Source organism: Miscanthus floridulus, chromosome 2 (assembly GCF_019320115.1).
Source record: "Miscanthus floridulus cultivar M001 chromosome 2, ASM1932011v1, whole genome shotgun sequence".
NCBI lineage: Eukaryota > Viridiplantae > Streptophyta > Magnoliopsida > Poales > Poaceae > Miscanthus > Miscanthus floridulus.
The window spans coordinates 173,304,602-173,329,864 of NC_089581.1; the positions used below are offsets into that span (position 1 = coordinate 173,304,602).

Below are 25,263 nucleotides of genomic sequence, written 5' to 3' on the forward strand. Positions count from 1 at the left end.
GTGTTGCTGGGCTGCTTCTATCCGACAAAAGAGGACGGGCTATCCAAAAGGCCGAAAACCGTGTGGGCTTCGTTTGTTTCACGGGCACTTCACACGCATTCCACATTTGCACTGGAGGAGCCCAGCTACGAGGGATCGGTAGGCTCTTTCGGTACTGCCATGGGCCCATGGCAACAAGTAAAGGTTGTTCAGCAAGGAAGCAATGAACACTAGACACTGCAGCAAGCTGCGCGGCGTCCGGGTGAGAGAAGGGAGGAGGAGGCGGCACGTGGTGGCGGGTACACGAGTTGAGGCCGAGGTGGGGTCCGTGGGAAGCTACGAAAGGGGAAGAGGCCTAACCGCCCCGGAGAATCCAAGACAAGGGGGTTATTCACGCCTGTTTATTACACTCCAGCCCGCCGCCGCCTCTTCCTCCTCCCCTTGACTCTCGGTCTTGCATTGACAGGCCAGTTGAGCTCCGAGCCATTGATTCGTGCAGCAGCGACACACAAGCAAGCAGGCAGTCAGGCAGCGAGAGCAAAGCAACCACCCCGCCCGCGCCACGACCCATGGCGCTAAGCTTCCACTCGACAACCGCCCCGCTGTTCGGCCACCACCGCCTCCCCGCCGCCGCGGACATGATGAGCTTCCTCCAGGACGACGACGACCACTCCGAGGTCACCGACGCGCTGCTCGGCTTCGTGTACGACCCGCTCGACGCCTCCAACGCCGCGCTCGACGACCTCCTCAGCCTCCCGCTCGACGGCGCCACCGGGGCCGAGTGGCATTGCGGCAAGAGGCAGCGCATTGGCACTGGCAGCCAGCAGGTGCCGGCGATGACGGGGGCTCTGACGAACAACGAGTACGTCCTGCAACTGCCACTGCCGCCCCCGCCCCCGCCCCCGGTCCCGGACCCGACGACGCAGGTTCCGGAGCCGCTCGTGTTCGTGCGCGGCGCGGCCGCCAACAAGGCCGGCGGCGGCGCGTGCCAATCCGTCCAGAAGTCGGCGGCGAGGCAGCGCCGGAAGCGGATCAGCGAGAAGACGGCCGAGCTGGCGCGCCTCATCCCCGGGGCGCACAAGCTCAACACCGCCGAGATGCTGGAGGAGGCCGCTCGCCACGTGAAGCTCCTGCAGGCGCAGGTCGGCGTGCTCGCCCTCATGCGCGCCGCCGGCTCAAGCGAGGTGCGTAAAACTGGCAACCGCGCCGCGCACGCATTGCATTGCATTGCAATTCTCAATGTCGATCCATGTCCCCATGTTTTTTTTGGGATCATGATGTCCCCATGTTTTCTAGGCACCTCATCACTGTGTTTCGTGTAACTGAATCCCGGTGCATGCATGCATGCAAATGCAGGAGGAGGAGAAGATGCCGTCGCCCATGGCGCAGGAGCGAATGCACGCGCTGCTGGCGTGCGGCAGCGTGCAGGAGCGGCTGGCCGCCGAGGGCAAGTGCCTGGTGCCGACGAGTCTGGTGGACGCCGTGGCCAAGGACGACGCCGCCAAGGCCAACCCGGTGGTGCGCAGAGACCTCGGCCGGTTCGTGGCGTCGCTGCAGCAAGGCCAGTGAGACGACGGCGGCGTCGAGTCGACCGGTCTCGGCAAGGCCGCCGCCTGCATCCGCGCGCGCGATCGATGGCCGGCTGTCCCTTTTTGACAACGCCGGCCGTGCCAGCGCTGCTGCTGCTGTTGTGTGTGTTCCTGACCCCTGACCTGACCTGACGATGACGACGACGTCTGTCTATAGCTGATCCGTAAGTAGTAGATTGAGTAGGTGCCATCATGTTTATTTTTGGTGCATTTAATGGTCTTGTTATTATGTTAACGAACGCCGGTGTTCATGTTTAACGGCGCATTACCCACATTGATTAGCTTAATTTTGGCTGCAAATTTGCATTGCAGGCCCCCCTTTAATTTCCCTTAATTAGTGATAGAACATCAGTAGCTGTTAAGTTGTTATGGTGCTCACTAGGACACTTCGGTGACATCTTGTTGCAGATTGTTCTTTGAATGAATTCAATAAAATAAAGTTTTGCATGGTATGTATCTTCTCATTCTCGATGTGGATTGGATTGTGTTTGAACTGATGAAAAATGAACGTACCACGTCCACGGGACAGCAATTCGTTTCTCATGATTAGAGTTGCAGTAAGTATCCTTTGTTTCTAAGTTGAATATGGCATTGTCCCAAATCGCCTGCAGTAAGTACCACGCCACGAAGCCATGCAACGCAACCGCCCCACACGACAGCGACACGATCCTCGGCCATGCACGGACGTGACCTGGTCTCGCGCTATTCGCTGACTTCGTCGGGGAACCCTCAACCGCCGCCATTGGGCTGAAATCTTGCAAGGCCAGATTGGGCTGTGGGCTAAGAGACGGCTCAAGGTGACGCCGCCGCCTCCACTTCTCCATAGGTCCTGCCTATTCGCTGGGCCGTAGCTTTCAGGGACGCGGCGACGTGGCAGCCCATCCGTCCGTCCATGTGCACTCCAAATAGGGCCTAGGATACATGAGAGCTTCCAATATATATATATATTTTGAATGAAGAGCTTCCAATACATTGATTTGTTTCCTAACCTTTTTATTTCACATGAGAATCACTAATTTATTGTGTTGACTTCTTATTGCCACGTCTTACCTAAAAGCCTATAGCTTGCCTAATCTAAACCAAAGTGTTAAAAACAATTATCGTGTTAGTAGGAGATGACAACTTTTGTGTTTTCTAATCAGGAGTCATGACCACTGCAGGGGCGTTTCAAGCCTTTGTGGCAAGCCACGTGGCGTCTAAACCAATACAATAAAGACTTCAACTTCAAAGCGAGGGGCGTTTCAAGCCTTTGTGGCATAAAAACGAACCTCATCTCTTTGCATCCGCATGCCGTTACTCTATGCACACGCATATTTGATCTGGTTGCAAGCATATAAATTTAGCAGGGTTAGCGGAACTGGCAGGGTAAATAAAAGGATGGCTCCAATTTTTACTTGATTTTTGTATTCTCTACTCCCCAAAAAGAGCAAATTGGACCCGTTCACTGCCGTGGTGAAGCCGGGGCGATCCCTTCAATTTTGCACCGACATGTGGTCCCCACCGCCCTCTCGGCCTCTCACTGCAAGCCCAAGCCGTCGCTCTGCAAGAAAAGAAGAAGAAGAAGAAGAAGCCTTCGCCGCCGCGGTCTACTCCCGCCGCCGCTCCTCCCATGCCGATGCCGCAGCCTTGCCCCTGCACCCCCATACCCTGCCAACGGCGGCGGCCTACCCCTATCCCATCACGCCGCCGCCGCTCCTCCATCCCCCGTCGACCCTGCTGCCGCCCCGCCGCGTCCCTGCTCCGCCCGGTCGGCACCACGCCCCGCCCAACCCCTGCCTCCTCCTAATGTTGCCGGCGCTGTGCAACTCCCTCACAACCTGGTTGATGCCCGTCAGCTGCTCGCAAAATTACCTGCAAGGTTTCTGCTCAGATCTAGAGAAGTTGCCTGAGTGGTGAGTCGGAGATGGAGGTGGGCGTTGCTGCCCTGTCTTCTGTGTTGGTTGTGTCGGCGCTGCACGGAGTATTTTTGGAAGAAAAAGAGATCGCGCACGACATGATACAATCTCTCAGCTCCGTGCTCTATCCAAAAACGATTGTTTGTGACCAGGTGAGTCACTGCTGACTAGCACAGGTGTATTATCTTTGATTCTTCACTTCCTTAATATATCGTCAGATCGACTGGGCATGTGGAGCTTGGGATTTTCTAGAAAGAAAAATATACTAATAGATTTATTTTAGTTCTTTTTTTGCGAGCATATTTCAGTTCTTTTATTAGTTCTGCGCTTGAGTATTCACCGGGTGATAGAAGATGCTAGCAGATACTAGTGATAGGGCAAAACTGAACATTCACCTAATATTAAAAGTAGTAGTTATCTGATTTCATCCCTCTACTACTGGATCTTGACATATGTGGCTATCTTATTTAAAAAAATATTAAAAATAAATGTTTGGTTTCAATTGGCAGGAGTCCAACGTGCCGAGAAACCTTACTTTTGGGTGAACGTTGATGGGACTTACCAAGAGGAAGGCGAAAAAATTGTTAAAGGAAATATCTGGACAAGGTCACCCTAGGGTTCTTCTTGTGTAGATGGTGTTGTAATTTTTCAGATGATAACTAACCAACTTTGAATTTGTCTACATGTCTCACTAGCCTATAGTGAAGCTTCTTAGTCCTGTTCTGACATTGTCAATACCCAACAAAGCAGCTAATCAATTTGGCGGTGATGCTGTTAACATGGTAAATCAAGCCATCCCTGACTACCTGGAACAAAGAACAACGCAGAATCTTTTTTTGTTGCGTTAGGGGCAAGCACCATACTCAAGCCAGGTGTCAGAGTCCGATCAACATCAGTAAGGTTCTAGAGAGCCATTTTCATGACCGGACGCGTTCGGTCAGTGCTGATCGGACGCTGGTTAGAGTCTGGTCAGTAGTAGGAAAGCAAGATTTCGTCCCCAACAGCTACTTTCTTAGTGAGGTTTATAAATAGACCCCCAACAGGCCATTTGAGTAGGGTGGAGTTGAGGAAACATACCTAGGGTGTTGATACACCATTTTAGTGATCTCCACTTGCATAGTGCTTAGTATTTCATTAGGTGATTAGCGTAGGTGCTTTGCGAAGTGCTTAGGTTGATTAGACCACCGCTTATGCGCTTGCTCTAGGTTTAGGCCTAGTGTTTAGTGAGGTTTGTATACCTCTTACCACTCGGTGGTTGCGCGCACTATTGTTGTACATTGGAGGGGCTTGTAGTCTTGCGAGATCACACCAACCGCATTTGTGGTGTGGCCGCCACTGTGTACCGGAAGGGAACAAGGCCCATGGCGTTTCGACCAGAAGTTTGATAGTGAAGACGGCGGGGAGCATCCGGGAGAGGCTTGCCAGAAGGCACGTCGGAGACCCACTTGCGCGTGGGGAAGGCCCGAGGCTATCCACGGAGTTATCCGGACGGAAGCTTGGCCCTTGCGAGGGATTCCTTGCGAGGGGCTTCAACGAAGACTTGGGGGAAGCTTGCGCGTTTCTCGATACCTCGATAAAAATACCGGAGTCGTCGACTGGAGTTTGCATATCTCTACCTTACTCTTTAAGCTTCTGCATTTACATTGATTATATTACTCCTTTTGCGGTAGAGATAGCAATACACTAGCAAAACCGTAGTTGCACATTTAGATAGTCTATCTTTTGCATATGTTTTGCTAGGGTTAGAAAAAGAGGCCATATTTTAAAAGTTAAATTTTAAGTTGTCTAATTCACTCCCTTTCTTAGGCGTCGTGGTCCCCTACAGAGGAAAAACTATAACTTTCAATGGCACATACGAAAAAGAGTATATATTTCAATGGCATTGAACAAATTTTCTCTAAAATATATTTTAACACTGATTTATTAGATATTATATATTTTAATATAAAATCGATCAAAGTTAGACACTTAGTGGGGTTTTATCCCACTATTTTAAAGACTCCTATGTGTTAGAAATAGTATAGATAAGTTTCATCCTCGTAAAACCCATTTCATACCATTAATTTTTTATCAAATCTCTCTTTATCAATACCATGCCGTATCAACTTATCTGATGCCTATGAAACTCTCATAAAATCATATTGAGACGGGCCTAATAATGCCAGCCAGGCTATTAAATTACGCCAGTCAAAGCTAGACTCGTGAGTCATGATATTTTTTTCACTTATAAACTGTTCTATGCGTACATCAGAAATGAAAAGAGAGAATTCCTTATTTGACATCAGACAAATGACTCGTTCCTTTTTTGGCCCTCAAAAAATTTCCGTTCCCTATTTGACACCGAGTTCAACTTTCATTCCTTATACGACACTCCGTTAGATTTTCCATCCGGGAACCGTTAACTGCCCTGTGAAAAGACGATTTTGCCCATATGGTGTTGGAGATGACAGTTAGAAAACCTAAAGTTTTTTTTTTGAAAAAAAGAAACAGAGGCTTGAAAAAAAGAAACAGGCCTCTGTTTCTTTTTTTCAAAAAAAAAACTTTAGGTTTTCTAACTGTCATCTCCAACACCATATGGGCAAAATCGTCTTTTCACAGGGCAGTTAACGGTTCCCGGATGGAAAATCTAACGGAGTGTCGTATAAGGAATGAAAGTTGAACTCGGTGTCAAATAGGGAACGAAAATTTTTTGAGGGCCAAAAAAGGAACGGGTCATTTGTCTGATGTCAAATAAGGAATTCTCCCAAATGAAAACGGGAAAGGCGCCCGGCCGGAACTAAACCCGTTTGATGCGTCTCCGCCGTTCCAGACTTCCAGCCCAGGACACAATCAAGGGCCGAAAGCCACCGCAGGCCCCAAGTCAGCCCATACCCAAAGTCCCCAGATCCAGTCCACTCACCACCCACCACAAGCCACACCGAATTCATCGACAGGACGACCTCGCCGGCGAGAGAGTGACAGATGGAGGCGGCGGCAGTGGCGGCCGGCGTGGAGCTCGGCTCCTCGAAGCCCCAGATCGCGACGCAGGCGGAGATGGCGGAGGCCCGGGTGCCACTCGCCTACCGCGACCAGTGCGCGCACCTCCTCATCCCGCTCAACAAGTGCCGCGTCGCCGAGTTCTACCTCCCCTGGAAGTGCGAGCCCGAGCGCCACGCCTACGAGAAGTGCGAGTACGAGCTCGTCATGGAGCGGATGCTCAAGATGCAGAAGATCCGCGAGGCGCAGGAGACCAAGGTCAAGGGCGGCGCCTCCATTGGCCTCATCCCGGCCACCGCAAAGCTCGCCTGATGCGGCCCGGGCCCGATCCGCTTGATTTAGGTGAGCCCCGACTCCGCCGCGCCGTTTCGAATTTCTTTTCTTCGGGATTTAGCTCGGCTGCTGTGACTGAGTTCGTGATTTGGATGTGAAGGCCACATATTGTGTCAGGTCCTTAGGGATTCTGATTGCGTGAGTGGCGAATCGTGCGCCCTTTTGTCAGGGGAAGCAACATTGGGCGGGTGATCCGTCAGATATGGTTTGGACATTAGGTTAATTTGTAGACATTCCAGACTAAGCTCCTGACTGAATGGTTAGGGTTTTCAGGAGCTGCTGTTGCCGAGTAGCACTTGCAGAGCTAATTTAGGTAGGGTGAACACAGAAATGTGACTCTTGATTCCTGGGAGCATGATGCTAGCTTGCTGCGAATATTAAGAATTTGCGATGAAAATCAAGCCACTGATATACATGAACATCTCATACCAGTCCAGACTTTTTTTTTGCTGCCCAGTGCTAGCTGCAGTTCCAACCATTATGCTGTTGTATAGTCCGTAGGTTTATATATTTTGAGTTGTGATGTTCATGTATCATGAGTACACAACAGTGCTAAAATGTTCAGAGATCAGTCTAGCTGGTAGGAATCTTAATGGAACTTCATGATATCTGCTGCCCTGTGACATGAATTTTTAGGGTTCCCAAACCACCTCAAATTGGTTACAGAGTCTAGATTACTGTTTGGTGATATTAGAACTAGAACTCTATTCTGGCATGTAGCTTCTCAAGTCACTGGAAGAAACAGTGGTTTAGCAAGGCCTAGATTTTTGTTTATTGAACCAATTTTGATATCGGAAGCTTTGTGCAATTAAAGCGGACAATGTACAGAGTTAGCAATTTAGTTTAGCTATGCAGGCATGTCATTCCAAGCACATCATTGCAGTGAAGCATCAAATTTAATCAAAACCTGTACGGTAAACATATCATAGCTTTACCTATGCCAATAAGCAGAATATTTCTCAACTATATCTACAGGTTGCTGCAGGCAATGTTGAATTCGAAGGAACTTGCCCAAGTTTCATTTTATAACATATTGAGGTGTCATATCGATTAAATAAAATGGAGTTGCCATTTCATACCACAATTTTTTTATGGTACCACCACTTAGCACTTTTGCAGTAATTTCCAGAATGTTAGGTCTTTTGGTCGGTGGGGGTAATATACTCGTTTTCAGGGGGATGCCACATGAAGAAACAAAAGAACTCCTTTTAGCTTCATTGTTAGAGATTTTCCAGACCCTTTGAGTTGAACTCTTCAACACGCTGCTTGTGCATTATAGCATTTGATCTTAAATACTCTGCGACAAACCCCTGTTCTTTCAGTTTAATCTGGTTCTTATGAGTTCATTTTATAGCAGGAAAATGCAATACCAAACTGATCCTTGAATACAATATACTGCCATGGGCGGACCCAGCCTTAGGCCACGTAGGCCTAGGCCTACCCTAAAATTTAGACCTTATTAGTACTAGGTAGATTTGAAGGTCCAAACTAAAAAGCCACGTAGGCCTAGGCCTACCCTAAAATTTAGACCAAATTATTAGTACTAGGTAGATTTTGAAGGTCCAAACTAAAAAGGTTCAACTTCCGTCTGCAGACCATCCCTCCGCTCGCCTGATCCTTGCTTGGGGTCAGCTTCTGCTGGGTTCAAATTATATATACCATATTAAATATGAGATATTTTTGCTAGGCATACCCTGGGTCCGCTACCACATCACTGTTCCTATGTAAGCAACGTAAATTTATTAGCCTAAGGGGCTAGCCTGCTACAGGCAGGTCTGTTCATCTGTTGCCCATTGGGCTTGCCTTGACTATCTTGCAATTGTTCCTTTAGTTGTAGGATGAGGAACCCCTTAATGAAGTGAAAACGGTAACCTTGTAGTGAAATTGAGATTTTACTTTTAAGCTTTTGGGCATTGTATCCAATCACAGATATTTCCACTGAACAGGATAACTACTGGTTGAACTTTACAATGGGGTTTGCAGTTACAAGCATAACATGGCCTGTTAAGTGGATAAGTGCCGGTAAATTTTTATTTCCATCTGCCACACCTAATTATTAGTTCTATTTCTTTACTATATTAGCTTTCCTTGTGTTGCTTATGGCTGGATACAAACTCAGCGCGATGTAACTGATCTGGTTAACATTAGCAATCGTTGTGGAAACCAGGGGACAGGGAATAGGAACTGTGCTTGTGTGAACAATAGCTGCTGTCAGCATGCAGTTTTACTCTGTGCGCATCCAATGCATGATGTTTGAAACATGTCGGATGTGATATTCAAGGAATCTTTTGGATCTGATCTGGATCATATGGTCACAACCTTCCCACTGTAAACCATGTCTTGTTAGCTTTTCTGCGGTCTTGTCTGATAATTCCATTTGCAACCTGTGACAACCGACAGCATGAAACAAACGACATAATAATAATGACAGTAGTACACCTACACGTAGTCTCTTCTGGCTGGTCAATGTCCATTTGTGTTTGTTTTGTCAATACTACCTTGGAGGGACTCCCAACACTTGCCTTTTACGAAATTCATCTTCAGAGTTATGTTATGACTCCCCCCCCCCCCCCCCCCCCACCCCACCCCACCCCACCCCACCCCCACACCCTTTGGGTGAAACTTCGCAGGTACCTTTTTTTCGGTAGCTGCCACTGTTGATGAAGCCGTTGCACGCCTTTAGGCTGTTCACACACCCTAGTCTGGGTTAGGAATAATGGTGTTGATGTGCATCTTAGCTGAAGGTCAAATTCTTGGTTTTGAGCTGCAATTTGAGTTGCCATAGATGCTTTCTTTGTTACTATTTTGGAAACTGAAACCATAGTCATCGTGGCTTTGATGATATGGACCATTTGGTTTGCTTGTCTCCCATGTGAATGCATCACTACCTTTGACGCCTAGCCCATAGGGCCGTGTCAGATGATTCTGGGAATAAAAATATTCTCATCATCCTATTAGGAGGTCGGGTTGGTTATTCTATGCCATTATTTGTTTTGACCTGAAGCAGCGTTGGAACATAACACTGTTATACCATGTTACCTGTGGCTGTGGGACAATTTTGCTATGTCTTTGTTTCCTTGATGGCAGTAGTGCCTGTCCGGACACTCATGTTGATTTCACTTTTTGAGTAGCACATGCTCATTGTTCAGTCCTATTAACCAGCTGGATTTGTTTTGGACGTGCAGGTCTGCTGGTTATCGCAGCGTGCAGAGGCATTGTGCTGTGCAAAGGATCCTGAATGTTTGTTGTGTGAACAAACATGTGTTTGAATTTGGCATAAAGTTAACTGTTGTCTTCTTCCCTTTCCCTTCTCTCCCTGATGGGCATCTTCAAGTTTCAATTTGATGATGGAATAAGGAAACATTCTTGTCCTATAACCGAAGACTGAATAGCGCCTTGAAGTTTTGAATACAATCCGTGGTGTAGACTGACTCATATCTGTCTGCTTGGGTTGCTGCCTAAAACCAACTACTGTGGCATGGTAATTGCAGCAACTTGTGCCTGGCATGCCGTCGTTGTGTGGTACTGTTGTGTTAGGGCACTCCAGGTCTAGAAACTACACGAAGTTTCTGTACCTATTAGTTTATATAGACATTGCATATAGGAACCATGGTTTCAATAGATAGTTTCCACAAAATAAATTTTTATCCAATCATATACATTCTCTCTCTATTCTCTATAAATCACATCTATTCATATCTTGGTTCTTGTGTAGACATGATTTCTAATTTAGATCTGGTTTCTATGATTTTTCTCAATCTTCAATAACTACCTTACCATATCAGTAAAATGTTTAGATGACAGTATAATTAATGTCTATAGAAATTATGATGGTTTCTGCATTTGGAGTGCCCTTAGTGCATCGATAAGCATGCGTCTGAACCTGAGTTCCCTCGTTAGTTGTTAGTTGTAGGGTCTGTTCGGCTGGTATTAAAGCCGAATGAAATTGTTTTGTTGTGAGAGGAAAAATACTGTAGATTCTAGCTGATAAGTTGGCTGATAAGTTCAATCGAACAGGCCCGTGGTCGCGTTTTACGGTCGCGTTTTACCAACTGATTGTTTGCGAGTGTTTATATTTTAATTGTATTCCTTAATCTGCGGCCACGGTCCATACGGCGTGTTCGCTGTGGTGTGGTGTGTAACCTATGGCTCTGCAAGCCTGCAATGCAAGGGGACCGCGCTTGAGAGCATCTCTGACTTTGTGGCTCTGTATCAGGGTTCCCCAGCGCCGGCCGGGAGGAACCGATTCATGCTCCTCAAACGGTACATTCAGTTCAGTGCAACCCACTAGCCGTGCCGAAATTGACATCGGATCCCTTGGTAGTTTTGTCGTCCGTCCTGTACTCCTGTTCATTCATCCCAGCTGGTGTGTTGTGCACATCGGTCGCATCCCTGTTGTATCCTGGCAGCGCGCTGGCTGGCCGAACAGCGACAGTCTGTTCGTTTGGCTGTGGCTTGTCGTAAACAATCGTAAATTTTTAGTCGAAACAGTATTTTTCTCTCATATAAACCAGCCAGCAGTACTTTCTTATCACAGTTACTCTAGGATGCAGACTTGCAGAGGCACCCAGGGCCAGGCCAGGCAGGCAGAGCAATGCATGTGCAACGTTCGTGGCCTAGACGTGTAGAAGCGGCACCGTGGGCTTTGCTGCATGCACTGGCCGAGTTAGGGGAGATGGGAATGGGTGCCGCGGCGGCCGTGCGGGGGGCAGGGGAATGATGATGGGCACGGAGAAAACATGCATGGGTCCTCCTCCTCCCTACCTGCTGACCTCCCTACTAGTACTATTTACATTCCGTCCAGTGCAGCTGTCGTACTCACCTAAACGGCTAAACCCTAGACTGCAGGGAGCGACGGACGGGAGGTAGTGTTGGCCGATGCAGGTCCACCGTGCGACCAAACTTGGGGGAGACAGAACCATGGTCGTGAGAGAAAAAAACGCTGAAAAGTAGTGCTGCAGCAGAACAGGACGAAAATATAACGTACTGTAACTTTACATGAACGTACATGCACGATTCGTTATGTTATTGCGGCTTTTGGATCCAACTAACTTTGACCCTCGAATAATAATCCTTGGTCTCCTAACGACGACAGCGACGGTACAACGGCCATGCCAGAAAGGGCTGCCAGTCCACGTTATGATTGTACTGTGGGCAGAAACAAGGAAAACATTCGTCCACTTTGACGAATAATCACTGTTCTTCCTTTTATCCTCATGCAAGAAAGCTCATACGGATCGGAGGTAGATTGAGAGAAGGGGAACAAAGATTACTGTCTGCTTGCAAGTCTTTCATTTGGTTTTTTGGTCGCTGCTATACGCATGTACCGTATGTACGCGAAAACAACAAGGTACCAAGTCGATTATGGAACTATTTGATCTCAAGCAGCTAACAAATAGCTACTAGAAATTATTCGAAAATTCGGTTGTAGACCAACATTGTCCACATTGATGAGGGTTTGCAGACTTTGAAAACGATGGTGGGAGAAGTTACTACATGGAAGATCAATAACCGAGAAAAAACATCGACATGCAACTTGATGTACTCGTCTTGGAATATCTGAAAGAGCGCAACCGTAGAACCTTTGAGGGGACAATGAAAATATCGGCCCAAGTTTTGGGGTTGAACAAGGAAGAGCCTCTTCAGTAGAGCTTTGGGAAATAGAGTTACCATCATGAGTCTTCTCTATCTTTTTCTTCATGTTTATGAGTTTGAGTGGTCTTAGTAATGTAATACTTTTTTTTTTGTTGCTATAAACTGGTTTTTCTTTCCCCTTATATGATATAGTGGTGCTCGTGCTAATTATTCCAAAAAAGGTTATTTGAATTATGTTTAGATCCTTAGCTAATAAACCAGCTAATATCTTATCTATCATAAGTTAATATACTAGATTCTTCCAAACGGGACTATATTTACATACACGTTAGTACTCGCATTTAATTTGCATCACGACCGGGGGCAGATCTAGAGGGGTTCATCGGGGTCTGTCGACCCGACTAAATGTGTAAATTTTATAGTAAATTATTGTCCATGCTGAAGCAAATTTATATCATATGATGAAGTTGATCAACTTCTATGACCCAATGATGTTCTAGACTAGATTCGCAGCTGGTTGCGACGGTACACGCACCACGCGGAGTGATGCTACTGCGTACTGCGCTGCAACGGCGCCCGTTAATCGGCATGCATGCCGATCGATCTGCTGGTCCTGGTCCGGTGTCCAGTGCCCAGTGCAGGCAGGCCAGCATGAGCACAGCGGCAGCAGAGAGGAGAGGTGAACGCTGGCACCGGCCGGCACGGACGCTCAGCATCCTCATGTGTTCCTTCCAAAGTCCAAACGCGCATACACGCACACAGCAGGAACAGCAAAAGACTCGGAACGGCGGGCCGGAGGGGAGCAGCAGTGTACGGTCGTTTTCGTTTCTCCAGAAACAACTTTAGCAAAATATTAATATAAATGATACGTAATTAGTATCGTTGGAAAAATTTTTTAATCTAATTTTTTTAATAAATTTATTTAAAATATAAATGTTACATATATTTTTTATAAATTCAATTAAACTTACGACACGAAAATAAAAAACAACATATAATTTAGGACAGACAGAGTAGTGCAGCTATAGCAGTAGCTCAAGTGCCCAGGAGACCGGCAGACACATCATTGCATACAAGGCGAAAACAAGCGGATCATACGGCCCATCATGCCCTCCCAGTCCCAGCCATGGCAGCCCAGCGCCCCTGCATGCATGATCCTTTACGCATGCCCTGCATCTGCATGTCTGTGCGGCGTGCGTGCGTGCATCCACGTCTTGTCAACGCTTTCGGCACTGTACGTGTCTTTTGGCAGGGTCATGAACATAAGTAAAAATATTGCCTTGAAAAGTGGAACATCCTGTGCCAGCCAAAAGATCAAGAAGAAGGTCTAGGGATTCATGATCTGAACATCACCCTTTTGAGTAAATGGCTCTTGAAGTTTCCCACGTAATAAACATTTTTTTAACAGAGGATAAATTGAGACCATATAACTCCCATTTTTTTCCAGTCTTATGAAGGTGAAGCAGGAGTTTATTAGCTTTAGATCTTTCATTATTAAAGATGGATCTCAGATGAGGTTCTAGGAGGATAATAAGTAGTTGAGTAATGCTACACTGAAGGATCAATACCCTTTCCATTACAACATAGCAAGACCTAAATTCATCACCATTTTAAATGTCCTTGGTTCCTTCCCTCCAAACCTTCCATGGCACAGAAGAAAGTGAGCCTTAGCCTAACTAGTTAGGTGAGAGGTGTGGTCATACACCAAACCATCCAAGTTCTAAGTCCTCTCTTGGACTGAATTTATGTGCCTATTTCTCTTCTTAATGAAAAATCACCTAATTCCTCCTAAGTTGGATCTCGTTTTTTATGGCACAAAGATCTCATTGGTTAGAAGTTAGTAGCCTCATGGCACAAAGATCTCATTGGTAAGAAGTTAGTAGCCTAGAATGATTTATTACCGCATTGGCACAGAAGAGCATGATGTGTACCCAACTTAAGGATACGTTTGTGGGAACTGAAAGCCTTACTATAAAACTTAAGGTTTTCTGTAATACCTATATGGGGGAGTTGGTTTGACTAAAGATAATTTAGTTAAGCACAACTAGCAAGGATGTTAGACATGCTCCTTATGTCACAAAGATGAGACAATTCCGAGTTGCACGACCAGTTTGGAACACAACTCATTTCGCTTTTGGATTAACACAACCTCGTTGCGTATTACATGTGTTCGGTTGCTGGTTAACATGGTTAGCCAAAGATGTGAAATTAAACCACTAGTGTTGCTAGGAGCTGCAGCTACTTGTTGATCCATTTACTTATCTTTGCAGTTTCCATTAAATTGGCTCTACTTAGTCCATCCTTGAGAAGCCGAATTTACAGGTTTTCGTTGTGAAGCTAAGGCCCCGTGACAATTGGTGCAGGTGGCCGTGGACTTTTCCCCCAGACACATGGGTGGTGGTAGTCTATGAATTGATAGCTATTAGAGTGTGTTTGATCTATTTTGTTTTATTGGCCATATGCTTCTTGTTAGAAAGAGACTACGTATCAACTCGATATATTGTCCTTAGTTGTTAATAAAGTCTTCCATCGTATAAAAAAGGAATACGTGCCTGATTCAGTTTTTATCTCAACCAACTTAGAGTGAGAATAGCTAATTTGCATTGCGTATAGTAGGGTTTTTACAGAAGTAAGCACCTCCAAGAGATTAGCCAAATTATTTTCCAAAGGTAAATTTGACTAGCATTAGAGGAAAAATGTCCCCAATAAACTATGTAAATGACTCTCCAAATTTAGTCTATTCTTAGATAGTCTACACCACTCGCCATCCAGCCTCTTGGCGCGGTCGGCGATTCCTTTCCACACGCTGCATCCCTGTTTGCGCGTGTACGTGATCCACCACATGCCTCCGCATGGCAAGTTTGAATATGGAGAGTCTCAATTTTAGTTAACCTGTTGGACTAGTCTAGTTTGTTAGAGTAGGATTTATTTTAGACAATAGTAAAATCACTAAATTTAGCTAATATTTTTGGCTAGTCTCTTAGAATTGCTCTCCCTGCATATGGCTGAATGGTGAATGCGATCGAACTGCATATGCATATGCAAGCATGCCATTGAGCTCCAGTCCATGTTGCGAATACTGACGAATACCAATAATCCTATAGCTCATATGAATAAGCATTCCAGGAATTTAAGTGTGCAGATTGTACATTCAAAGTTTGATCAACATTTTAACCGAGACTGAAGAATGCTGGTCGGGGCACGACGACAGAAGGAAAGAACGAGGATCGGTCGACTTGAACGTACGGTGGGGCTGCGTGCTGCCGCCGCTGAGGTGTGGCAAATGCGGCTGGGATTTGACCGGCGCATGCCATGGATGAGCAGCTAGCGCAGCAAAAAGATAGCTCGGTATCTATCTTGCCAGTCGGATCGACGGGCCGCCCGTGCATGCATATAAACGCGTGCATGTACGGGACCTCCTGATCAGCTTCAGCTTCAAGGGTTCATTTGAGAGGTTTCTGCCTTTTAATCCTCTGATTGTTCCTGTGTCATTAATGTTTTGACTTAGTCCAAATCTATGATGGCAATCCTTTTGGGAATGAGGGAGTATATTCTACTTCTCAATGATGCGTCCTGCCACGACGTGATCAGAAAAAATAAATTCCCTCTGAAACTTTACGGGTTGGACGGATCGGACCCTTTCTCCTTGGATGTGCATTCATGCATAATGATCTGCATACCTTCTGCCATTCTGATCTTGGGGTTAATATACATGTTCGCTAAGCTTTAGGTACCCTGGAATCCTGGATTCGGTCAGAGATCGAGAGCCATCTGAAAGAGAAATTCAGTCCGTGTGTACATCTGTGCGTGCAGTGCAATGCTCAGGGGTTAAGGTGATATTAGTTACAACTAGTAGTAGCTCCTAATCGCCATCATCATCATCATCATCATGTTCTTGATACTTGATACTACTACCATCCATTATGTGACGATTTTGCTTCAAGAGAACATCTTTAATTATGCATGGCTCATAGCCTTTTGGTACTCCCGAGGCAAAAGGAGAAATCTGCGATCAGCTTTTATTTAGATGATAGAGGCTGATTCTCCCTTTTGGATCTAAATTCAAAGGCCAAATCCTTGAAGCCACGAACTAAACAGGCGCCTACAACCACCTTTATTTTATTCTTCAGCGAGAGCATACTGTATGCAGGGGGCTAGCTAGCTAGATGCAGTAGGAATTTTCACAGGTACTCCTACTATGTGCAACTCTTATATCTCGTACACATGTGCTGCATGCATGCATGAGACGGCCGGCCGGTGTGCATGACAAGATTGAGCTTTTCTTGAGCTCACTACCATTGATTTCTTTGATCAGTAAGCCGTTCGCCTGCATGCATGTTGCAGTCAGGTGTCATCATGCATGGTTTATCACTTTCAGTTGCTGGAGCCGAACGGTTAGCAATAATGCTAAGCAAGCTTGACGGTTGCTGAAGCTGATGGGAGAAGCAAGCAAGAACGGTGCACACTGAGGTGAATGAGTGAATAAATTCAAGTCGTTGGTGTCTGTCTACAGGTAGCAAGGCATGCAGTTGCAGTGCAAGCTGAGGCCTGAGGAGGAGGATGGGGATGGGCGAGGAGGAGGACAAGCCAGGTGCATGTCAGAGGCCATCCTGGCGGGAAGCTTGGCATGCTCTGCTGCTGGCTGTCTTCATCTCCACTTGGGTCAACAGCTCTGCCCCAATCTCATAATTATCCCCTCCTACAGCAGGCATATGCTCTGACCGCATCTGAAACACCTCATTTGTCTCCGACCTTTTGTCTCTTGCATTGCCCTTGCCCGCCACTCCACTGCACTCTCGCTCTATCTCCCCCCTGCACTCTGGCCTAGGAGGAGAGAGAGTACACAGCAAAATTTAGGACGTGTGTTTAGTTTCTCTCTCTAAAATTTACTATACATGGAGTATTAAATATAGACTAAAAAATAACTAATTGTACAGTTTACGACTAATTTGTGAGACGAATCTTTTAAGTCTAATTAGTCCATGATTTGATAATGTGGTGCTACCGTAACACATGTGCTAATGACAGATTAATTAGGCTTAATAAATTCATCTCGCGGATTACTGACAGATTCTGTAATTTATTTTTTATTAGTATTCGAACAACTCATACGACACCCCATATAACACCATAAAACTTTATACCCTAGATTTAAACAAAACCTTAACACTTCTCCACTGCTCTCCCACTCTCATTCGTTCTCTCTCTACTCTGTCCCCTCCTCTCCTTCCTCTTTCTAGTGGCAAAAGTCTGAGAGGCAGGTGTTGCACTTGGACTGGCACTGCTAGTGTATCTCTCGAACGTGTTTCGGGTAGTTTACTCGAAATTACAAATAAATGTCCTGGTAATCCATCTATTACGTACCAAAGCATAATGACCCACGGGCACGAATTTGATTTACATACTACTATGCTTACGACGGGAATGACCCACAGAGACTACGTTAGTGTTAGCAAGGACAAGAGCTGCTTATATCCTACCAAACACCACTCCTCGGCCTCGCCCAAGACCAAGCAAACCATACCAGCCGTGTCAGTAGAAACTCCATCAAAAGTGCACGAGTTCCTCTCCTTCCATAGTCTCCAGCCAGGATATGAGCTTGCTAAGCTAGCCTGGCTGATGGATGGTCACTCATGTGCATAAACGTGCATGTGAAGTGGCTGGACATCCAAGCAGATATATAAGCTGCCAGCTGCCGGTGCTGGCAGGTTCTTCGTGTTGTAGAGCTTGGAGCTGAGACTGGGAGATGACCATGGTGAGGACGACGGTGGTCGGCAGGGAGAGGAGAGGGGGCGTGAGGCAGTACAACAGGTCCAAGGTGCCCCGCCTGAGATGGACGCCCGATCTGCACCACTGCTTCGTCCACGCCATCCACAAGCTCGGAGGCCAGGACAGTATGTGCTTGCTTGCATGCTCCTCTCCTACTGGCCTGATCATCTTCTATCTTACTCCTAGTTTCCTCTCTCTTTCTCCGGTTCGGGTTGGATGCGTTTCTCATGATCTGAACCTGCATGCTGTGGTCGCAGAGGCTACGCCGAAGCGAGTTCTGCAGATGATGGGAGTGGGAGGACTCACCATATCTCATGTCAAAAGCCACCTGCAGGTTGGTTCACTAGCTGGAGTTCTCTCAGGGTCATGGATTCTGTTCTTCATTTCCTTCTCCTATCTGCTACTGGCTGAATATGTATTTTTTTTCTCTTCTGAATGTCGAAGCAGATGTACAGGAACATGAGAAATGATCTTCGAATGCAAGGTACATACCCTAAGTAGTTCAGGCACAGCTCTTCTTTGTTCCCAGAAACGTTAGGAAAACTGAAAAGAAAGCATGTATCCTTTCTTTTCCCTTCTGTAGCTCGTTGGGTCCTCCAGTACTGTATAGAGAGACTGACAATAGCTAACGAGTTCAGCCTTTCTCGCCAAACAAATCAAGGAGTTTTTTAAAAAATATATATATAAATCCATGAAGTGAGTGAATGTGCATCAGTTGACAGTCTAATTAACCAGACTCAAAAGTGATTAAGACCAAAAAAACATATTTCTTGATCATGTCATGAAAAAAGGCTGTACTAGCTACTCTAGGCTGTTGTCTCTTTTTCCAAAGGGAATTGTAGTCATGGGAGAGAGAAAAAACTGATCTTTCTAGCAACTCATGCATGCATGTGTGCATGGATGGCACGATTCTCGACAGCCAGCCATCTTCTTTTGTGTGTGTGTGTGTGCGCGCGCGCGCGCGTGTTTGCTTTGGCAACATCCAATGTGTAAGATGCTACTCAGAAGCGAGTAGTGATATGCTTTATCCTCCATGCATGATGCATGCATATACAATATATATACACCTGCTGTACTCCATCAGTTCAGAGCCAGCAGAGAACAAAACCTAAGCTAACCCTACCCCGGCCATTCTTCCTATTCTTTTGCCGATCCTGTGATCAGGGACGATGCAGGTGCACCGGATGCAGGATCAGGAGCACGTATACGGAGGAGGCATGCATATGGAACTCTGCACCAATATGCAGCAGCAGCAGCAGCCGCCGCAGTGCGACCATGAGTGCGATGCCCCCTGCTGCATCTGCCACTCACCAAAGCCTGGAAAGGAGGCGACGCTGTTCCAACGCCAACTGAAAAGGTCACTGCCTTTTATTTTTTACTCATTTCCTCTCCTATACTGCTTGTGCTCTCTGCTACACGGAGTATGCTCATCAGTCACGTCAGGATGGAGCCAGCCAGCCATTCGCGTCCGTCGTGAATAATGACAAACGATTCTATAGACGACCTGCCTTTGGCTTTGCCCATTCAGGACTTATTTAGATCCGGCTTGATGTTATATCCCATGTGATATTTATATACTAATAAAAAATAAATTACAGAATACACGAGACGAATTTATTAAACCTAATTAATCTGTTATTAGCATATATGTTACTGTAGTACTTTATTGTCGAATTGTGGGCTAATTAGGCTTAAAAGATTCGTCTCGCAAATTAGTCGTAAACTGTGCAATTAATTATTATTTAGTCTATATTTAATATTGTCTAAACATTCGATGTGACAGGGTGTAAAGTTTTGGGTGGGAAATAAACAATGGCTCATTTTCCTTTTCTTTCAGTTTTTGCCTGAGGTAACGTTGCACAGTAGCCAATGGAATATTATTCCTTCCTGCATGCCAGTGGAATAATGACAGTATCTTGGAATAATTTCCTTTTGACAAGAGAGACACGGACAGTCTAAGAGACATGATGTTTGCATTGCCTGTTATAGTTAGAACCACTACTTTTTTTATGTATACCAAGGAAGATCTTGTACGTAGAATGTTCGGTACAAATGCCATGCAAGCTTGGTTAGTGGGTCCGTTTTGTATAGTATATTACAATTTAATACTACCTCCGTCCCAAAAAAAAATGCAACTATAGGTTCCGTGCTACATAAAGTGGTTCACGTTTGACCACGTTTCTAACGGATGATATTTACATTTATAGCTTCAAATTAATTTATTATTAAAATACATTTTATAATTAATTTAATGATATTTATTTGGTATCATACACATTGATACGTTTTTATCTATAATTGGTTCAACTTATGGTACTAAAACATGATATTGTACTATAATTGCATTCTTTCTTTGATGGAGGGGTACTAGTAGTCAACATGTACATTGTAGGTGCATGCACTGTAGTATCATGCTTATAAAACTTTGGTCATCCATAGCTTAAAATATTTTAGTGTGGGGAAAAGTCTATGTGTGTAGATTTGCCCCGAAAAATACTTTTATTAGACATTATATAAAATTATATAATATAAAACAGTGGCCAAAGTCGTACCTAGCTATCAGATGCTGTAAAAAGCCAAGATCACCGATTCCATTTCCCAGATGATCTTGCTTTACAGTGTTCATCAAGTTTTTTTTCTTTAAGAAATGCACTGTAGGGATATGGTTATACGGAGTATTGACTGATTAGGTTACACCCACCTTCACAACCTTGAAAATGTACATAAAGATGGATGAGTAAGCATCTGTATGGTCTCCAAAATCATACACTGACATGAAACAATGGTTAAAACATGGCTTCAAACCAATGTGCAGGGAATAGAGCGTGCCAACATCTTTCTCGTTTTACCAGTAGCTTTTCTTTCGCACGTACGGCCGGCACTATGTGAACTAACCATGCGTGTTGCGTGTATGTATGCATGCATGCAACCAAATGCAAACAACAGAGCGGAGACGAGGCGTGTGGGGGACGAGATCGATGGGAGCGCGAGCCCCAAGAGGGTTCTGCTGCGAGGAGGCCCAGGCCCAGGAATATGTGAGAGCGACGGGTCACCGAGCGGCGGCCTGTGCTGCGCGCTCGCAGCGGCAGCAGCAGGTGGCTACGACAACTACATGCGCATGATGCACGCGGCCATGGGCGTGGCTGCCGCTGCCGGCGCTCCTGCTCGTGCTCCTCCTCCGCCTCCGCCTCCACCTCGTCATGCGGAGACGGTGGATCCCGGGCGGGGGCCGGGAATAAAGCAGCACTTGGCGTGGCCCGGCGCAGACGGCGGCGAACACGCTCCTCCTCCCAGCAGCAGCAAGCAGCGCCTCACATTCTTGGGCTTCGTGGTGGCGCCGGGGCCGCCTCCTCCTCCCTGCTGCGGCCGTGACCACCCTTTCGAGGTATGCACTGCTGCCACTGCACTGCACAGCATCAGCATGCATGCACTGTGTCTCCTTGCTCCGTCGGCGAGCCGAGGATGGACTGGCGCCCGGAGGTCTCAGCTGAGAAATGATCGAGAAAACGAGTGTTCAGAGGGCACGGCAGGGGGGCAAAGCGCATGGATGGATGGATCGTCCCAGCGCACTACTACATGCAGCCGCCCCTGCCTGTTCCTTCCGCCTCTGCGCCGCGAGCAGTGCCAAGTGCATACTAGGCGTGGCCGGTGGCGTGTGAGTGTGACCGAGTGTGTGTGGGCGCGACAGCCGACAGATCTCATCGCATTCTCCTCTCTTTTCAGCAGTGCTCGCTGGTTCAGTGGTTCTTGTCCTCGCGTGTGGGTGTGCCCTAGCTAGGTCGCTACGAAATTGCATGCTTTAGGGCTGTGCATGCTCTCTACAGTCTCCCTCGCTCTCTCTCCCCTTGTGCGTTCGTGTGGGCTAGGAGGATGTTGCAGTGTCTCCTCAACAGATTCCAATCGCACAAAAAGGCAGAAAGTACCGAAGTGACCGCACTGGAACTCAGGCTAGCTTATTGCCTTTTCCTTTTGTGCACAATACTACTCCAGAATCCCACCCAAACAAGGTACTGTAGATTATACGAGATATCTAGGGTGTGTTTGATTTGATCACCTAAAGTTTAGTTGAAGCACTTTTATTCCAGTATGTTTGGATACATGGACTCAAAGTGTGCTAAAAGTGAAAAGATTTCCTAGGCATAGACTCAAGAGTCATGACCATCTTTTAGTTCATATTTATCAACTAATAATGGTTAGTTGGGATAAAAACTAAAGTTCAGTTCACTTTTAGTCCACGTGTTTGGATCTCTAGTCTAAAGTTTAGGTGACTGAAGTTTAGTTTAGGATATCCAAACAGGCCCTTAATATAAATGGGTTTTCTAGTAATAAGACAAATAATATACATGCTCCCTTCGGTTTGCATATGTAATGATGTTTTGCACAACAGGGTCTCTGAATCATAACTTGAACCACTATTTTCTAGTAGCATTAGAATATACATATATTTAATATAAATTTGACTTTGATTACATTTAGAATAAATATTTAAATTACCTCATTATTAAAGAAATAGTTAGCTTATCAAATGCTAACGAAGTGATGGTTTGCACGCAGACGGTCGGCATGGCTCTCACCGGCCACCGCAGCTCCGCGGAGGCACGCCGCCTCCTCCCACGAGGCCTCGAGAGACCGCCGAGCAAGGCCGCCGTGGCCCAACAAGCTGGCGGCGATCCCTGGTCGTCGTCGGCGGGTTCCGACGGCGACGACTGCTCGCCCTCGCTGTCCCTAGCGCTGGACACGAGAAGCAGCCGCAGCGGCGACGAGGTCGGCCGGCTCTCGCCGGCGGCGACGGCGTCGTCGGGGAGCCGGATCAGCCTCGACCTATCCTTGTCCACGCTATAGACCCGTCAAGTTAACCTGCGTGCGTGCGTGCGTGAACGTCCCATGTTGGTATGATGCGAGTGGGTGAGTGGAATAGCCTATTATTGGGCCTTGCGGGCAGGGCTAGCTTCTTGGTCCATTTTCGCCTGGTGGTGTTGTTGCAGCTCTTGGCCCATTGAGCCCATGTGTAATATCAGTTATTTTTTTCGTTGAGAAGAACTAGATGGTCTTGATTTTTGTCGTGTCGATTAAGGGTGAATTTGGTAGAACTCTATCCAGGCAAGGTAAACTTGGGTTCAGTTCAAACACATTCTACCATGGTCGCCTCCTGCTACAGGTTTCCCGAAGCTGATACTTATCTCGGTGAGCAACAACATAACATGGATCGCTTCTCTTATAATCTGTACTTTTCAGCTTGTTTTTTTTTTAGTCAGAACAATGTTTTCCACTCACAATAAATCAGCCGGAATAGTATTTCGACTTTTTTTTTCAGCGAAATGAACAGGGCCGATATTTTTCTTATGGTATCACTGTGTGGCTCCATCTAGCCTACCAACACAACACAGAGGATGAAAATGCATGTCTATACGGGGACATGTATGACAGATGATCATACTTAAGGATTTTCAGTTGTTCTAACTTAAACCAATCTGTGTTTAACTAGATTTGTAAAGAAGAATATTACTCGTAACATTCACTCCATCGAATTTGTAAATATAATTGTTTTTCTTTAAACTTCGTCAATACTTAGAATGATATGACTTAGGACAACTGAAATTCACTATATTCAAGAATGAGAGTGTATAGTATACTAGAATGATAAGACGACACACAAGATATAGAGAGCAGAAAGATATAGAAAACGATTTTTTATGCAAATGACTCTCCAAATGATGATTTTAGAGAGTGAGCTTTAGAAAAACTATTGAAGACGCTCTAAAGTCCTTATTCAGGGAGTTATTCTAATAAAAATTGCTCTCTATGTCTCTCTTCACAATCAAATAACTTCTCTATGTCATGTTTGCCACTTTGGAGAGATAGCCCCACTGTTTATCTTTAGCGAGCGAGAAACTAGGGATGGATATAGGGGATTTTTTTTCTCACCAAAATCTCTATTCCTATCAATACACAAGAATATAAAGAGACTCGTGGAATTGCTCTAAGATTCGAGTGAAAATATATTCTTCCACACCCTAGTTTTAGTTATTTGTCAACTTATGTTAGATTTACACTTCAACGATTAAGAGAGATACAATGTTTTGTTTTGGTGTAATATTTAAATTTAAATAAAATCTTGTGTGACTACAAATTTGGTTGTAGGGAAGGAATATCACATAATTCTTACAACACCTTTGATTTCTGTGTGGAACTCATTTAAAGCACCCAAATTCTTTCACAAGAATGCTAAACACCATACGGGTGTTTTAGCACCTATAAACACAAGATTTTTTTCCGTGTCTCTGACATGAGGCTCCGACCGACTCCTCCTCTCCGCACTCCCGTCCTCCCCTCCGCATGCTCTCTCTCTCTCTCTCACCGGCGACGGGACCGGCGAGCTCCTCTCGGTGCCCGCGCCCAGACGATGGCGCTGCGCGCAGCCCCCGGCCGGACCGGACCTCCATGGTTGCCACCAGGCCGGACCTCCGCCCCCGCCCCCGTGATTTGTTGCTTGTGATCTGTGCCGACACAGTCGCGATTTGTCCTTGTCCTTTCATAGAAAAATATTGTTTCCTGTGATATGTGCCAACGAAGAAGATAAACAGTGCCACGGGCGGAGCGGCGGGTGGCTGAAGGTAGAAGATGAACAGTGCGCATCGAACGGCTGAAGGCAGAAGATGAACAGTGCACGCGGGCCGCTGGAGGTAGGAGATGAATAGTGCCAGAAAAATTCAGGTGTGGAGTTGGGGTAAAACACCAAGTGTCAAACAGACGGACTCTTCTTATAACATGCTCACATATTTTTGGTGTAGGTGCAAAGTTTTTCACCCGGACATGATATAGCAAAACGCAAACTCTATTTACCTATTAAGCAACGGGTCGCGCGCTCCCGTCTTCCTCCTCACGACGCTCTCTCCCTCGCCTTCTTCTTCCTCCCGGAGCTGTGGTTAGGGTTCTGGCGTTCTGGCATGGTTAGGGTTTTCCCCGATGGCCTTAGAAGAAAGATTTGGGGGGAAGGCGGCAGTGACAGGGCGGTGGTGGCGGGAGAGACAGCGGCGAAACCGGGCGGCGAGAGATGGGGTTGGGTGGGGTTGGCGGTGGGGGTGTCACGGTGGACCTCGTCGGCAAGCTACTGTGGTTCGGGTGGG

The 25,263-nt window shown here is 46.3% G+C and overlaps 3 protein-coding genes across 3 annotated transcripts; all 3 read left to right on the plus strand.

Moving 5' to 3' along the window:
- Positions 1 to 427: 427 nt before the first annotated feature.
- Positions 428 to 1,954, plus strand: LOC136540711 (bHLH transcription factor RHL1-like). The gene is made up of 2 exons (XM_066532726.1): positions 428 to 1,163; positions 1,336 to 1,954. The coding sequence occupies exons 1-2, from the start codon at positions 549 to 551 to the stop codon at positions 1,546 to 1,548; spliced, it is 828 nt and encodes a 275-aa protein (XP_066388823.1). The 5' UTR covers positions 428 to 548; the 3' UTR covers positions 1,549 to 1,954.
- A 4,377-nt stretch (positions 1,955 to 6,331) lies between these two features.
- Positions 6,332 to 10,207, plus strand: LOC136540713 (NADH dehydrogenase [ubiquinone] 1 beta subcomplex subunit 7-like). The gene is made up of 2 exons (XM_066532727.1): positions 6,332 to 6,781; positions 9,958 to 10,207. The coding sequence occupies exon 1, from the start codon at positions 6,425 to 6,427 to the stop codon at positions 6,749 to 6,751; it is 327 nt and encodes a 108-aa protein (XP_066388824.1). The 5' UTR covers positions 6,332 to 6,424; the 3' UTR covers positions 6,752 to 6,781; positions 9,958 to 10,207.
- A 7,690-nt stretch (positions 10,208 to 17,897) lies between these two features.
- Positions 17,898 to 23,038, plus strand: LOC136540714 (uncharacterized). The gene is made up of 6 exons (XM_066532728.1): positions 17,898 to 18,261; positions 18,394 to 18,470; positions 18,584 to 18,620; positions 19,301 to 19,493; positions 21,083 to 21,521; positions 22,691 to 23,038. Exons 1-6 carry the CDS (start codon positions 18,114 to 18,116, stop codon positions 22,976 to 22,978), a joined length of 1,182 nt encoding a protein of 393 aa, XP_066388825.1. The 5' UTR covers positions 17,898 to 18,113; the 3' UTR covers positions 22,979 to 23,038.
- Positions 23,039 to 25,263: the final 2,225 nt, after the last annotated feature.

Coding starts and splice junctions, on each gene's coding strand:
- LOC136540714 (XM_066532728.1), top strand. CDS start 18,114: ATGACCATGGTGAGGACGACGGTGGTCGGCAGGGAGAGGAGAGGGGGC. Junction 18,262..18,393: donor CAAGCTCGGAGGCCAGGACA/GTATGTGCTTGC, acceptor CTGTGGTCGCAG/AGGCTACGCCGAAGCGAGTT. Junction 18,621..19,300: donor AAATGATCTTCGAATGCAAG/GTACATACCCTA, acceptor TCCTGTGATCAG/GGACGATGCAGGTGCACCGG.
- LOC136540713 (XM_066532727.1), top strand. CDS start 6,425: ATGGAGGCGGCGGCAGTGGCGGCCGGCGTGGAGCTCGGCTCCTCGAAG.
- LOC136540711 (XM_066532726.1), top strand. CDS start 549: ATGGCGCTAAGCTTCCACTCGACAACCGCCCCGCTGTTCGGCCACCAC. Junction 1,164..1,335: donor GCGCCGCCGGCTCAAGCGAG/GTGCGTAAAACT, acceptor ATGCAAATGCAG/GAGGAGGAGAAGATGCCGTC.